Source organism: Tachysurus vachellii, chromosome 4 (assembly GCF_030014155.1).
Source record: "Tachysurus vachellii isolate PV-2020 chromosome 4, HZAU_Pvac_v1, whole genome shotgun sequence".
Taxonomy (NCBI): domain Eukaryota; kingdom Metazoa; phylum Chordata; class Actinopteri; order Siluriformes; family Bagridae; genus Tachysurus; species Tachysurus vachellii.
Window position 1 is genome coordinate 27,793,140 of NC_083463.1, and position 16,543 is coordinate 27,809,682.

The 16,543-nt window shown below is 37.7% G+C and overlaps 1 protein-coding gene across 2 annotated transcripts in view; it reads left to right on the top strand.

Annotated features, from left to right (window-relative positions):
- Positions 1 to 16,543, top strand: part of prkcaa (protein kinase C, alpha, a) — a 165,562-nt gene that overhangs the window by 100,209 nt on the left and 48,810 nt on the right. Inside the window, exons 1-4 of one of the 2 annotated variants that reach the window (XM_060868682.1) lie at positions 3,458 to 3,779; positions 14,361 to 14,517; positions 14,765 to 14,899; positions 15,125 to 15,218. In XM_060868682.1, coding sequence (XP_060724665.1) covers positions 3,713 to 3,779; positions 14,361 to 14,517; positions 14,765 to 14,899; positions 15,125 to 15,218 — 453 coding nt within the window. In that variant the 5' untranslated portion in view covers positions 3,458 to 3,712. Of the gene's footprint in view, positions 1 to 3,457; positions 3,780 to 14,360; positions 14,518 to 14,764; positions 14,900 to 15,124; positions 15,219 to 16,543 lie in introns of those variants that run through there. The other variant, XM_060868681.1, reaches the window with a different exon arrangement.

A 16,543-nucleotide genomic window follows, 5' to 3' on the forward strand; every position in this document is an offset into this window, starting at 1 on the left:
ACACAGCACCTACTCCTTGACCTGTACAAACTCATCATAAATCACATGCTGGAGTAAATTTATTTGCACTTCACAGAATAAATAAAAGTTTGGGCAGCAATTTACGTATTTAACGCAAAATACACTGCAGATAATGTTTTCACTAACATTATTAGATTATGGGATTGTTTTTTTAATAAAGGATTAATGAGAAAACGTTTTTGATGGTTAATAGATTTTATCTCTATATTCAAAATACAGTGTGTCCTTAAATATTGAGTGCAGGCCTTGAAAGTTTCAAAGCCATACTAGAATCTTCACACTGGTATCGCAAAAGAGATCTTCACACAGAGCTTAACCCCGGGTTGCTATCATTCTAAACCCTGCTTCAGGTAGAGGAACGTTTCACGCTTTATTTAATTACGAGGCATGGATTAGCATCACTTTTTAGCTAGATTAAATTCCACACTGAGGTGCCAAACATGTACAGTGTGAACTGATGTGGTGTTTGAATGTTACAGATAGATGCTTAGAAACAGACATCTAGTCAGAATCTGACCAGAGCCCCATATCACGTGTTTGCTGAGGGGAGAAAAAAATGTCTAAATGGCAGAAAACCATCAATTAAATTAAGTGAAGAGGAGACATAGGATCCAGTTAGGATCAGAGTTCAGTACAAGGCAAACCAGATGGAGTCAGAAATATCCAAGTATTTGATTGAAAAATTAGCGCCTGGTCAACTACATGACAAACTTTAAAAGGCCAAAAAAAATATATTGGAAATCTGTGAAAAATAACAACACCTGTTTGAGTGCAAAAGGAAGACGTCTTTTTTTCTGACTGATAAAATAAAAACCTAAGACAAGCTGTTGTTTAGAGCAGTCGTGTGCTGTTTTTATCCTGTCACAGTTATAGATTCCGCAACTATGCAAATGAATAGGTTAAGCAAGGGTTTAGGTATGTACAGTGTAAAACGACTGATTATAAATACTCAGGATTAATTGTTAATCCCGGGTAACGTACGAATAGTGTGAAACGTCAAACAAGACAACCCAGGATTTGATGACATCCCTAAAATTAACAAGAAAGTCTACCCTCAAATCCGATTGGTCAGAAGGTGTGGATGAGACACTCAAGATTTACATGAACATGCTTGTTTTAATCCGTTACTGTTTCTATAGTTTACTTATTGTTAAACAAATAAAAAAAGTATAACCGCTGACTCAAAGTTTTTTTGTTAGGAGACGCTTCTGTAACTTTTCAGTAGAGTGTCACAGAGATTTGTCTTCAGAAGACTTCAGGACAGAGTTGTTCACAGCAGCCGGGTTTGTCTTTAAAATGACAAGCTGTGCGTTTTTTTTTTTGTTTGTTTGTTTGTTTTATTAACTTTTTTAGAATACAGGAAAAGATGGTGAGGGAGCAACTGTTTGTAACATAATGTAAGCGAGAACAGGAACAAGAACATTAAATGTAAATAGAAGGAGTTAAACAGCGCTGACAGAAAATTTGACAATTTCGGACAGGAAATGAATCAACCATATCAATGATTACATGATTTTTTTAAATATATACAGCTCTTGTGAACTGTGTTGATTTTCATCTATGTTGTTTTCCTCCTCAAAATCTTGTATCTTGGCTCTGAAACTCTGTTGTACATCATTGCTATGTGGTGTGAAAATTACAAGAATTTGCTAACATCCAACAGAAGATTTTCCCCTTACACAAAAGTAATAGTTGAAATGATTATAGTGCCTCAGAGGCACACAGACGTAACAAACTTAAACAGACAAAACAAACTGATGAACAAAAACACAAACACGACACAAACGAGATCCACAGAAACAATATTGAAAATTCTTTTAACGTATCAATGATTACGTTTTGTTTTTTGTTAGTTTCCTTAAATAAGTCTGTATAGAGTCTAATCTATATCACAGAGAAAATATGCTTTGAACAGAATATTATCATATGTCTAGGGTTTATACACCTTCTCCCTTTTTAAGTGAATGTAGTAAATTAGTAGCACGGTGCAGTAGCACGGCTACTGAATTGAGTTGTGGATATTTTATTGTGTTTGCGGTGAAGAGGATGTTTCATGAGTCTCGTAAGTTTAATGGCATGTCATGAAAATCAATGTGCTTTTCCCCTCGATATGTTTTAAAAAGCAGTGAAATTCTGCATTACATTACAAACATGCATGTGGATCTCATTTAAAAATCCATAGTGTGTTGTGGCTGAACGCGGAGATTCGGTGTATAGGAGATGCTGAAACTTTGAATGCGGATGTTTTTTTAACTTCCCGTGAGACCGATTTGTACGACACTTCTCTGTGTAAGTTGTTAAACCTGAAATGATCATATATCGACATGGAAAAACGATTGAACGGCCAATCAGAATCAAGCATTCAGCAGCATGGGAGTGTAATTATATTCGGATCACAAAATATCAGAAACGATTTTTATCAGCAAACAGATTTCATCAGGAACACCAGCATCTCTATAGACTTCCAGTTCAATATGACTATTGAAAGGTACATGGAGGTAACCTGTTACCTAGCAACAGCAGCTAATGTTTTTTTGCACTATAGCTTCTTATCTCTAGCTTTGAGTATGTTTATATATCACTTACTTAGGGCACAAAATGAAGATACTACACAAACATATAGCAATTGACTAGAATTTTCAGAACATTAATCTAGAAATTCGAACAGTCGAATTTCCTGTAAAAGTAAATGCTTATTAATCTGAATGCATCATTACATGACAATGTATTTATGAAAGCTTTCTTTTTACATTGCAGCGCATGATGAACAGTTTGTATATCTACACACACATACACACACACACACATATGCTTCACCAAAGGGGAAATTATAAGGTTAGAGGAGTCACTGCCGATGACCTTACACACTGTTTACTCCATTCCTCGTGTGTGTGTGCGTGTTTGTGTGTGTGTTTGTGTGTGTGCTTGGGGAGTGCCCTAAGGAGAACAATTTCTTGGAAACATTATTTCAATAAGCATCCAGCATTTGGGCTAAGTATCACTGTAGGCCTGTCAGTATACAACTTACTACTGTATGAACACACACACACACAAACACTACTGTGTGGTGTGATTTAGTGTGACTGACATTTGCAGACTGGGGGACAAAATGCCATTAGCAACGTGTCAAACTGATGGATGTAAGAATAGACCAGTGAAACTGTGTGTGTGTGTGTGTTTGTGTGTGTAAAACGAGAGGGGAATTCTGCTGGGAGGTTGTGTGTAGATGAAGTTGTTCAAGCTGGTAATTTGTGTGGCGAGTTATTAGAAAATGATGCGTGTGCGCACGTATGTGTGTGTGTGTGTGTGTGTGTGTGTGTGTGTACTATAATCATTGTACTTGTTGACAAAGCAAGCTGTCTATTATCGCAGACGTCTTTTGAGTCATGTATATACAGGTATGTAGCCTATACCATATACAAATATCTTTCTACAGCAATAATACTGAAAATTGTCCTACACACCACCGGCCACTTTCATAGGAACACCTGTTATCTATATTATGCTTTTGTTAATATTCACATCAAACATCAGAATAGGGAAATTCTGTGTGATCTCAGTTATTTTGAGCATGACTGAGTGGATGCTGGTGCCAGGTTGTTGCGTTTGGATTTTCACACACAACTGTCTGTAGATTTTCCACAGCGTGGTGCGAAATTGCAGTCTTCAGCTCTGCCGTTTTGGTGAACCGATGCCGAACGAATCCTCAGGATTCGCAGATCTACATTCACAGCCTCTGTTAGAGAAAAATAATGCAGGTTAGTTTAAGTCTGAGTTCTAATTCCTTTTAGGCCCGGGTCACTTCCAGGTTACGACAAACAAACGAGAACATTTGAGACTCGAAGTGAGCAGCGTACACTTTGTTCTTATCTGATTGAAACGTTTCCCGAAAGCTTTAGAGAGTAACAACCCTGGAGTGTCTAAAGTGAAGCTTACACTGTGGGTTGATGGTGCTGTCGGTAAACTCTTACATTCTATCTGTTTTAGCCACAGACCACACACACCCGCCCACACACACACACACCCGCCCACACACACACACACACATTTCTCCATGGATGGATTTTACACGTTTTATTTTCTTTGAGTACAATGCTCTCGACATTAATCTGCGGTATCAAGTGAGGTTGTTACTCTATGAAATGTTGCTATCAGTACCAGACCTTTGTCTCAAAGGTTTATGCCCCATGCACATCCAGCTTCTGTCTCAGTATGACACATAGCATACACATCCTTTTCAAACCACTTGCTTATCACCGGCAGTACTAATGAAACCTACGCCTGAAGCTAGTTTCCAAAGCTTTTAAAGAACATCCGCTTGTTTTATGTCGACGCTTTTTATGTCTCACTGTAGTCTTGTTAGCTAGCTAACATGGCTTATGTTTATAGACTGATTTTTGCTTCAATTGTAGATACTAAACTTAGCTGTCAGTGACTGAAATAATGACATGATATAAAAATACATATAAAATTAATAGAGTAATAATAAAAGTTATTATTGAACCAATCAAATATCAGATTATATGCCACACTATAACACTTATGCTCGAAACATGAGGTACAACAGCTAGATAACTGCAATATAAAGAAGGTTGCCAGGTTTTCAGTACTCAATATCAGGAATAAAGTGTTCTACACAAGACAAAGTGTTCTACACCACTAAATAATAATACAGTAGATTCAAATTATAGAGAGTGTAAAAAAATACAAAATACATTCCAGTAAAAAAGAAACTACACATGGTCAGTCCAAACCAGTGAGGATTTTATAGAGAGGAGTCAAAGTGCAGCACGATGTCACATTCTGACACACACACACACACACACAGACAGACACTCTGTCAAGCAGTCAACAAGCAAGCCTTGTTTTACGGTAAACATTCGAATAAAGGCTCATTCAGGCACTTCAGGTTGTGCAGATTCTCCTCCACTGTCACTGTTTTCTGTTGAATGCTCCAGTTGTTCGCTCTTGTGCACCAAGTTGGCAGCAGCTTTCGTGCTGCATGACTTGGCACCTTGTAGCTTTGAAGCAATCTAGCAACTCATTCTGTCTTTCTGATAGTAGAGCTGCCTCTAAATATAAAACTTTACTTCGCTACTTTTCTCTTCACCTTCAGATCTCGATTCGTGCTACAAAACACTTAACAGGTTTCCATACCAGCCATATGGTAGAGAAATCTATGAGATACACTATCAGCTAGCGGATCTGCCAAATATCTAAATATAGCTATCTGTACAGTATGTGAATCCCAGACATGCTTGAAGAGATATAATACTGTATTAAGTGTTAGCACAAACACTCTTTCCTTTACAATGTTACACCCACAGTTGAATTATAGTGCCACAATTTAGGCCATTTCAAACGTGCCTTCACGTCAACATAACCAGGAAAGAGAAGAAGTCGCCCTAACTCTTGGGTCTGACCAAAAGAACAAGCTTTTAATCCTGATTCGAATAAATTCTTAGAGCCACTGAGAGGTAGAACTTTGAAGACTGGACATAAATAAATCAAATGCTAAGAAGCGTTAAGACTTTAGGAGTTAGACTAGCTGTGACCCTTAACATTTACAAATAAACAAGACGTACAGCTGCAGCTCTTACTGATAGCAAAAAGTTAAAGCCTTAAAAATTTTGACAGCATTTGGGGACACAGCTAAGTTTGATTCAGAAGGATAGTAGAAAACGCTCTTAAAACCTGGTGGACCAGCTTTTTAATCAACGAATCTACACCCCTTCTCTGAGAACAGTCGTGCAAAAGTGTTATTTGTACGTATATTCAACTGCACGTATCTATACAGTACACATCTTCATAGGCAGATCTGTTCTTCTGTATTAGCATTAGGGAATCTAATTTTATATTACTGAATACCACATTAACAAGTCTTACGATGATCAATCAGCATCATCTACTTTTTAGAAGAAGAATTGATTAATTGTCATGATTCAGCACACGCAGAGAGTCCCAGAGTCGCCATGCTTCGGACTTGTTTTCGTTCTTGAGTGCAGCTTGATGCTGTTCAGGACTCACTTAGCACCTAATAATGCTAATGTATTTCCTGCTGTTAGTCAAGTAGCAGCACATCACACATTAGCAGGAACACTATGTGTCTATATGTGTGTGAGTATGTGTGCATGACGTTGAGCTGTATAAGTACTCAGATGCTATTCAAATCAAGCCTTTAATATTTTAATGCGTTTAACATGTCATCACACTAACACTTTTCAGCTTTTATGCCATATTTAGACAAGAAAGATGACAAATATTTCAGAAATGAGTCTCTAGAGTCTCTGGGCTTTTTTTTCTAACTCTGGGGCAGTTGTAATGTGGTGTCTGACTTGTAATGTATGCCTTCCTTGCCTTAAGGGTTGGCTTAAGTGTGTGTGCTTCAGGCTAACGTACTGTAGGCTGTGTCATGTGTGAAGCTGTGTTACAGAGTGATGTAGCTGGAAAGCAGCCCAGGATCCCTTGTTGTCATGTAAGCAAATGAAGACTGACTCATTAGCATACACATAAAACTCTCATCTACTCTTATATACGTGCATACAATAAACAAGAGTAATTATTTATGTAGCAATTATTCGTGATCTATTAGTAATTATTATTATTTTTTGTTTGTTTATTATTATGGCACTAATAAAGTTAACATGGCACTTTATAGTTGGCTAGCTGCATTTCTCCACAAATTTGAATTTGTGGTATGCGTAGATTAACTCAGATAGAGGGAATGCAAAGAGACCTGGGAGGGAGGAGAGGGGTGAAGTGCACTGAATGAAGTACTTCTAAGGAAACGAAAGGATAGAGCACCTCCTGTTGGTAGGATAACGCTAACATTTAAGGCCATTGAGAGAGATTTTTTTTGTCTGCATGTTCTCTCACTTACAGGTGTGTAAAGATGTAAAGATTAATATATATATATATATATATATATATATATATATATATATATATATATATATATATATATATATATATATATATTTCCTTGCTAGCATAAGGCACATCCGGCATTAGCATAGCGATTTCTCCCAGCTCAATATTTCTTGGCAGGGTGGATACTGAAGCAAGCATCTAAAGGAAAAATGTAAATAAAAATATTCTTTCAGCACTATTTATTGTTTGCTTATTTAATCCAGAATTCATTTAATAATTCCGTCTTTTTGGTAGCTAATTTGTTATCGATTCAAAGCCACAGATTTTGGACCTCAGTACCTCTGAAAACACAGAGGATAATCTGCTGGATAATCTTTGTTTTTAAAATGCTAATATCTTTTTAGTCTCAGATTCGCAGACTCTAATATTTTGATGAATCACAGATATTAAGGTCATAATTGTTTCTTAATCTCCATATTTATGCTGTACATCTTAATTAACTTGGTCAATTACTGGTCCCGATGTCTAAGACTCCAATACTCGGTTAGTTATTCCCAGCATTGTTGGTTAGAATCAGTGTTATAGGCTCTAATTCTCATTTATGATGAGAATCAAGAATGAATCTCTGAAACGATAAGTTAGACCTAGAGATCTTAAGACACCCTGAGATTGAGAGATTAGACCTAGATCAAGTACAGTATTTAGAGTTTTAAAAAATTAGGCAGGTTTAAAGCCTTATCATCTTGGTCGAAATGAAAATTTGAGCCTTAAACTATGGAATTAACTCAAATTTACTTTGTTGCCTTAATTGCCTTAATTACTGAGAGTATCCAGGAATTAGAGCCTATCACACTGATTCTAACCAACAATTTGAGCCTTAAATGCTGGGAATAACTAAGAACTTGAGCCCAAATCGTTTTGACTAACCGAGTATTGGAGTCTTAGACATCGGAACCAGTAATTGATAAAAGTTAATTAAGATGTACAGCATAAATATGGAGATTAAGAAACAATTATGACCTTAATATCTGTGATTCGGTGACTAAAAAGATATCAGAATTTTAAAAACAAAGATTATCAAGCAGTTAAGTAAAACAAATCAAAATACAAAACAAAACAAAACCATTTAATTAGAGTCTTCAATCTTGGACAAACCAAGAGAATGTCCTTAAAGACCGAGACAAAACAACAAGTAGAGCCTTAAGGACAGGAAACACTTAAAGACTGAGACTAACCAGAAATTAGAGTTTAAAAACAGGGACAAATCAAGAATTAGAGCCTTAAAGGCTGAGACTCACCATGAATTATATAACCTTAAAGATTGGGACTAACCGGTTGCAGGAGACTAGAGTGTAGAGCGTAAATACAGGAACTAACCAAAAATTAGAACCAGGTTAAAGAACAAGAGACAAAAAAGAAGACCAAAAATAAACTCTGATTATGACGGAGAGTTAAAAGAGTAACAAACTTGTTCACACTTAATATGTGTATTTTTATATTGTATAATATTTTCATTCTTCTACGTCATATGCATGTCCATATGGATGTGTTATTTTGTCCACAACGTGCATGTATACACAGTGTCATGTTTGTGTCACGTCAAACCATGCTACACTACAATATATTAGTGCATATTTGCACTGTAGTCATTTACATTTTGTTTATTCAACCGAAGCATTTCCAACATTAAGTGCTTACTGGGGAAGGTCGTGAGTTCAAATCTCAGGTCCACCAAGCTGCTACTGCTGGACCCCTAAGCAAGGCCCTTAACACTCAGTTGCTCAGTTGTATCAAACGAGTTAAAAATGTAAGTCATCCTGTATAAGGATGTCTGCCAAATGCCGTAAATGTAATTGTAAGTGCTTACTCACAAACCTCACAATGGCAGTTTGGTGATGCTGGGATTTGAACTCAAAAAGCCTTAACCATGCAGCCATCACTCCTCCATACAGATTTTTTTCCAAGCACTCACAATTCCTGCTCACGTGTGTACTTATTGCATTATGTGTGTCGTGGCTTTGTGCATTACAGGCTTAACAAAGGTTAACAAGCCAGCACTACTTTGCATTAACCTATTTTCAGTAGGAAGTTTTAAATATGCAAAACGTAACCTTTGTGTGGGTTTGGGCAAACGACTGTGCAGAGCATGTTGCGTTTCCTGAAAAAGACATTAGAGTTCAGGAAATTGTGAATAGTGACTATTATTTCCTGGACAACACATACAGTATTGTACGCTTAAATTGTGTCAGCTAACATGACATAAACAGTGATGATTTTACAGTGACATGTTTTTTGTTTATACTGATTTTTATAAGCAGATGTAATTTAAGTTCTAATGCTATGGTGCAGCGTGTTTTGTGGAAAATGTTGTTCACTTTGACACATGTCACTATTTGTACAGTATAGCTATATGCATACCTACAATGTCAACCACACAATACATTCATTCATTCATTCATCTTCTACCGCTTATCCGAGCTACCTCGGGTCACGGGGAGCCTGTGCCTATCTCAGGCGTCATCGGGCATCAAGGCAGGATACACCCTGGACGGAGTGCCAACCCATCGCAGGGCACACACACACACTCTCATTCACTCACGCAATCACACACTACGGACATTCAACTGTACCTGACAACAAGCAGTGACTGCATCGTAACACACATCCGCATTTCACATGGAAAATATACCTGAGTGTACAACATGAGCTTGGTGTTGTTGTGTTTTGTTTTTGTCATTTGCATTTGTATACCAAACAATTCTGTTTCCTTCCTGCAATGTGTCTATGTTCCTTGACCTACATGATTTCACATTCATCAGAAACAAACGAAAACTGGAGCTTGCTTTTACTTTGAGAGTCTGACTCTGTTTTTCCACTTGTGTGTGCTAGTGTACAATTTCCTGCTGTGACACAGTAAATGTGTGTCTTCAGTACAGTACACTTTTCACTGGAGATATAGTACCATAAATACTAATTTATAACAAGATCCAAGAACTAAGAACTAGAGCCATAAGGACTGGAGCTAAAAACAGCATGAGATCAACAGATCAAACTGTAAACAGTGGTTGTGATCAAGAACTAAAGCTGTACAAACTACAGCTGTGACAATGTGCTAGAGCAATAATGGCGTAACCAAGAGGGAGAGCTGGAAAGACTGGGTTTAACAAGCGCTAGAACTATGAAGACTGGCTGTGACGATAAACATGTAAAGTTTGTAAAGAAACAGGTACTAGGACTGTAAAGAGTAGGCATAATTAAGAACTAGGACTGTAAACACTGGACACAATCAAGAACTAGGGCTGTAAAGATTGGGCACAATCAATAACTCAGGACTTTATAGATTAGGCACAATTAAGAACTCAGGACTGTATAGATTAGGCACAATTAAGAACTCAGGACTGTATAGATTAGGCACAATTAAGAACTCAGGACTGTATAGATTAGGCACAATCAAGAACTCGGGACTGTATAGATTAGGCACAATTAAGAACTCAGGACTGTATAGATTAGGCACAATTAAGAACTCAGGACTGTATAGATTAGGCACAATCAAGAACTCGGACTGTATAGATTAGGCACAATCAAGAACTCGGGACTGTATAGATTAGGCACAATCAAGAACTCGGACTGTATAGATTAGGCACAATTAAGAACTCGGACTGTATAGATTAGGCACAATTAAGAACTCGGACTGTATAGATTAGGCACAATTAAGAACTCAGGACTGTATAGATTAGGCACAATCAAGAACTCAGGACTGTATAGATTAGGCACAATTAAGAACTCAGGACTGTATAGATTAGGCACAATTAAGAACTCTGGACTGTATAGATTAGGCACAATCAAGAACTCGGACTGTATAGATTAGGCACAATTAAGAACTCAGACTGTATAGATTAGGCACAATTAAGAACTTGGGACTGTATAGATTAGGCACAATGAAGAACTCGGACTGTATAGATTAGGCACAATTAAGAACTCAGGACTGTATAGATTAGGCACAATTAAGAACTCAGGACTGTATAGATTAGGCACAATTAAGAACTCGGACTGTATAGATTAGGCACAATTAAGAACTCAGGACTGTATAGATTAGGCACAATTAAGAACTCAGGACTGTATAGATTAGGCACAATTAAGAACTCAGGACTGTATAGATTAGGCACAATTAAGAACTCAGGACTGTATAGATTAGGCACAATCAAGAACTCGGACTGTATAGATTAGGCACAATCAAGAACTCGGGACTGTATAGATTAGGCACAATTAAGAACTCGGACTGTATAGATTAGGCACAATTAAGAACTCGGACTGTATAGATTAGGCACAATTAAGAACTCAGGACTGTATAGATTAGGCACAATCAAGAACTCAGGACTGTATAGATTAGGCACAATTAAGAACTCAGGACTGTATAGATTAGGCACAATTAAGAACTCTGGACTGTATAGATTAGGCACAATCAAGAACTCGGACTGTATAGATTAGGCACAATTAAGAACTCAGACTGTATAGATTAGGCACAATTAAGAACTTGGGACTGTATAGATTAGGCACAATGAAGAACTCGGACTGTATAGATTAGGCACAATTAAGAACTCAGGACTGTATAGATTAGGCACAATTAAGAACTCAGGACTGTATAGATTAGGCACAATTAAGAACTCGGACTGTATAGATTAGGCACAATTAAGAACTCAGGACTGTATAGATTAGGCACAATTAAGAACTCAGGACTGTATAGATTAGGCACAATTAAGAACTCAGGACTGTATAGATTAGGCACAATTAAGAACTCAGGACTGTATAGATTAGGCACAATGAAGAACTCGGACTGTATAGATTAGGCACAATTAAGAACTCGGACTGTATAGATTAGGCACAATTAAGAACTCAGGACTGTATACTGTATAGATTAGGCACAATCAAGAACTCGGACTGTATAGATTAGGCACAATTAAGAACTCAGGACTGTATACTGTATAGATTAGGCACAATCAAGAACTCGGACTGTATAGATTAGGCACAATTAAGAACTCGGACTGTATAGATTAGGCACAATTAAGAACTCGGGACTGTATAGATTAGGCACAATCAAGAACTCAGGACTGTATAGATTAGGCACAATTAAGAACTCGGACTGTATAGATTAGGCACAATCAATAACTCAGGACTGTATAGATTAGGCACAATTAAGAACTCAGGACTGTATAGATTAGGCACAATTAAGAACTCAGGACTGTATAGATTAGGCACAATTAAGAACTCAGGACTGTATAGATTAGGCACAATCAAGAACTCGGGACTGTATAGATTAGGCACAATTAAGAACTCAGGACTGTATAGATTAGGCACAATTAAGAACTCAGGACTGTATAGATTAGGCACAATCAAGAACTCGGACTGTATAGATTAGGCACAATCAAGAACTCGGGACTGTATAGATTAGGCACAATCAAGAACTCGGACTGTATAGATTAGGCACAATTAAGAACTCGGACTGTATAGATTAGGCACAATTAAGAACTCGGACTGTATAGATTAGGCACAATTAAGAACTCAGGACTGTATAGATTAGGCACAATCAAGAACTCAGGACTGTATAGATTAGGCACAATTAAGAACTCAGACTGTATAGATTAGGCACAATTAAGAACTTGGGACTGTATAGATTAGGCACAATGAAGAACTCGGACTGTATAGATTAGGCACAATTAAGAACTCTGGACTGTATAGATTAGGCACAATCAAGAACTCGGACTGTATAGATTAGGCACAATTAAGAACTCAGACTGTATAGATTAGGCACAATTAAGAACTTGGGACTGTATAGATTAGGCACAATGAAGAACTCGGACTGTATAGATTAGGCACAATTAAGAACTCAGGACTGTATAGATTAGGCACAATTAAGAACTCAGGACTGTATAGATTAGGCACAATTAAGAACTCGGACTGTATAGATTAGGCACAATTAAGAACTCAGGACTGTATAGATTAGGCACAATTAAGAACTCAGGACTGTATAGATTAGGCACAATTAAGAACTCAGGACTGTATAGATTAGGCACAATTAAGAACTCAGGACTGTATAGATTAGGCACAATGAAGAACTCAGACTGTATAGATTAGGCACAATTAAGAACTCAGGACTGTATACTGTATAGATTAGGCACAATCAAGAACTCGGACTGTATAGATTAGGCACAATTAAGAACTCGGACTGTATAGATTAGGCACAATTAAGAACTCGGGACTGTATAGATTAGGCACAATCAAGAACTCAGGACTGTATAGATTGGGCACAATTAAGAACTCAGGACTGTATAGATTAGGCACAATTAAGAACTTGGGACTGTATAGATTAGGCACAATGAAGAACTCGGACTGTATAGATTAGGCACAATCAAGAACTCGGGACTGTATAGATTAGGCACAATTAAGAACTCGGACTGTATAGATTAGGCACAATTAAGAACTCGGACTGTATAGATTAGGCACAATTAAGAACTCAGACTGTATAGATTAGGCACAATTAAGAACTCGGGACTGTATAGATTAGGCACAATCAAGAACTCGGACTGTATAGATTAGGCACAATTAAGAACTTGGACTGTATAGATTAGGCACAATTAAGAACTCAGACTGTATAGATTAGGCACAATTAAGAACTTGGACTGTATAGATTAGGCACAATTAAGAACTTGGACTGTATAGATTAGGCACAATTAAGAACTTGGACTGTATAGATTAGGCACAATTAAGAAATAGAGCTGTAAAGGACTGTAAAGATTTTGGAATGTAAAGATCGGGCTCAATCAAGTACTAGGACTGTAAAGACTGGACACAGTCAAGACGTACTGCTGTAAAGATTAAGCACAATTAAGAATTTGAACTGTAAACACTGGAACAAATCAAGAACTAGGGCTGTAAAGATTGGGCACAATCAAGAACTAGGGACTGCATAGATTAGGCACAATTAAAAACTAGGACTGCAAAGACTGGACACAATCAAGAAATGGAGCTGTAAAGGACTGTAAATATTTTGGACTGTAAAGATTGAGCTCAATCAAGTACTAGAACTGTAAAGATCGGCCTTAACCAAGAAATAGTTTCAAAATTGTGTTACAGATTGTCACAAAATTACACAATGGAATTCAACTAAAATCAGTGAGTGTTGCTTATTGGTAGATTTGATACATTTGTGGAAGGTGGAAATCTATATAAATTTCATTTTCACAAAGGCTTGCCTTTAATAGTCTTGCTTCCCTCTCTGTGTCCTCACTGTATTTGGGGATCCTCCTGACAGCAGGTGGGAGTGTAAATAAGAGCCATAGGGAATAGGTCAGCCACAACCATCCAAAGTTTTAAGATGAACTGAGCTAAAGCTAAATATAGTTCTCTGTCTCCCGGTGTGACATAGACGTGTGTTCTGTGCTCATTAGTTGCCTCATTTTAACCCTTTGCAGTGGGCGAGGCTAGAAACCTGATCCCGATGGACCCTAATGGATTGTCTGACCCGTACGTGAAGCTTAAGCTTATCCCTGACCCCAAAAACGAGACCAAGCAGAAGACCAGGACAATCCGCTCCTCACTCAACCCCACCTGGAACGAGTCCTTCACGTTGTGAGTGAAAACCAACCAGCCCATTCAACACATTAAAGGCCAAGTCATCATGAAAGAATGTACAGTACACTTCTAGTGTACTTTGTTTACACTATATGTACATGTGTCATGAATTCTAGGGCAGTATCGATATCTCAAAGTACCGGACACGGACAAGATACTTACTACCACATGTTTTAAATTCTGCTTATGTATGTATTTGTATCCCTTTGTGTGACTATGTGTGTGTGTGTGTGTGTGTTGGCAGTAAGCTGAAACCAACAGATAAGGACCGCAGGCTTTCTGTGGAGATTTGGGATTGGGACAGAACCACTAGGAATGACTTCATGGGTTCAATGTCCTTTGGAGTATCCGAGCTTATAAAGTGTTCAGCATGTGGATGGTGAGGATAGTGTTTTTATATATGTGTGTGTGTGTGTGTGTGTGTGTGTGTGCACCTCCTCATTCAATCCTGTTAATGAATATAATTGTGTACAATCATTTTAGCATCACATCCTATTAGTTAATATGAAGTGTGCGTCTGAGAGACTTGTGTCAGAGATGTGTGTATGTTTATACTGTTGCTCAAGCCTTTTTGATTATAAAGTGCTGTGTGTGTTTGTACTAGGTTTAAACTGTTGAACCAGGAAGAGGGCGAGTATTACAGCGTGCCCATTCCTGAGGAGGATGACGGGAACGTGGAGCTCAGGCAGAAGTTTGAGGTGAGAACTGATCGCTCTACTGCTTTGATTATCTAACATTTATCTGTCTTCCATTCACGGCTCTCAAAGATCTTAAAGCAGTGTCTACCAGTGCAGTGCAGAATGAAATATTTCTTTCTTTCTCAAATTGGTTTAATGGGTCTGACATCTTAGATGGAAAAATGTAGAAATGTGAAAGCCAAATGATATCCAATACTGGTATTAGAATCTAATTCAATCCAGTTTTATTTGTAAAGCATGTTTAATAATAGACAATGTCACAAAACAGCTTTAAAGAAATCCAGATGTTGATTTGGATCCCAGAGGAGACAGAACCAAGGACTTTTGTTAGCTCTCTTATTCTGCTTCTCATAAATTACTTAAACAACACAACTAAACAGACTACTATTATATTTTTTTGGACTTTGGGCCACTGTTCAAGTTGTGTTTGCCTCGTTGATCTTTGGAAAATATTGTGAAACCCCTTATATATTAAGGGGAAATGCATACTTCAATAATTATTGAATAATATTACCAGTTTAGCGACTCTCTTTCTTTCCTTTCACCTACCTGAAAGTCTGCAATTTGCATAATTTGTATTCATTTCACCAGAGTTTGGTGCTTTAGTTTTGCCCAACAAATACAAAGCTTATGTAGCTAACTAAGAAAAGGTCCAATAAAACTGGCTAGAAGTTGAAAAATGTTGCCTTTCCGCCTGTTCTTGGACAACACGAACTGATCTTGATGTGGTCTTACATTTACATTTACAGCATTTAGCAGACACTCTTATCCAGAGTGACTTACATTTTTATTTCAGTTTATACACCTGAGCAATTGAGGGTTAAGGGCCTTGCTCAGGGGCCCTGCAGTGACAACTTCGTGGACCTGGGATTCGAACCAATGACCTTCTGATCAGTAGTCGAACACCTTAACCACTGAGCTACCACATCCCAACCATGTCTTCTGCTGCTGATGTTTACTCACCTTAAGATTTGTACATTCTCAGATGTTCTTCCACGTACAACAGTTGTACAGAGTCCTTATTTGAGTTACTGTATATGTGAACCAGTCCGGCCTTTCTCCTCTTTGACCAACAGAGCCCACAGAACTATCGCTCACCGGATGGTTTTTGTTTTGTTGCACCATTTTGAGAATTTTTGCATTAAAAGTGCAGTTTCTGAAATACTCACCAGCTTGCCTGGTACCAACATCCATGCCAAGGTCAGAGTCTGTCACGTACGCGGACCCAAACGCGGACCCAAACGCAGGACAGCTAAACGAAAACAGGATTTATTAACTAAAAAAAAAACACGAATCAGTTGTAGACAACACAATCAGAAACATCA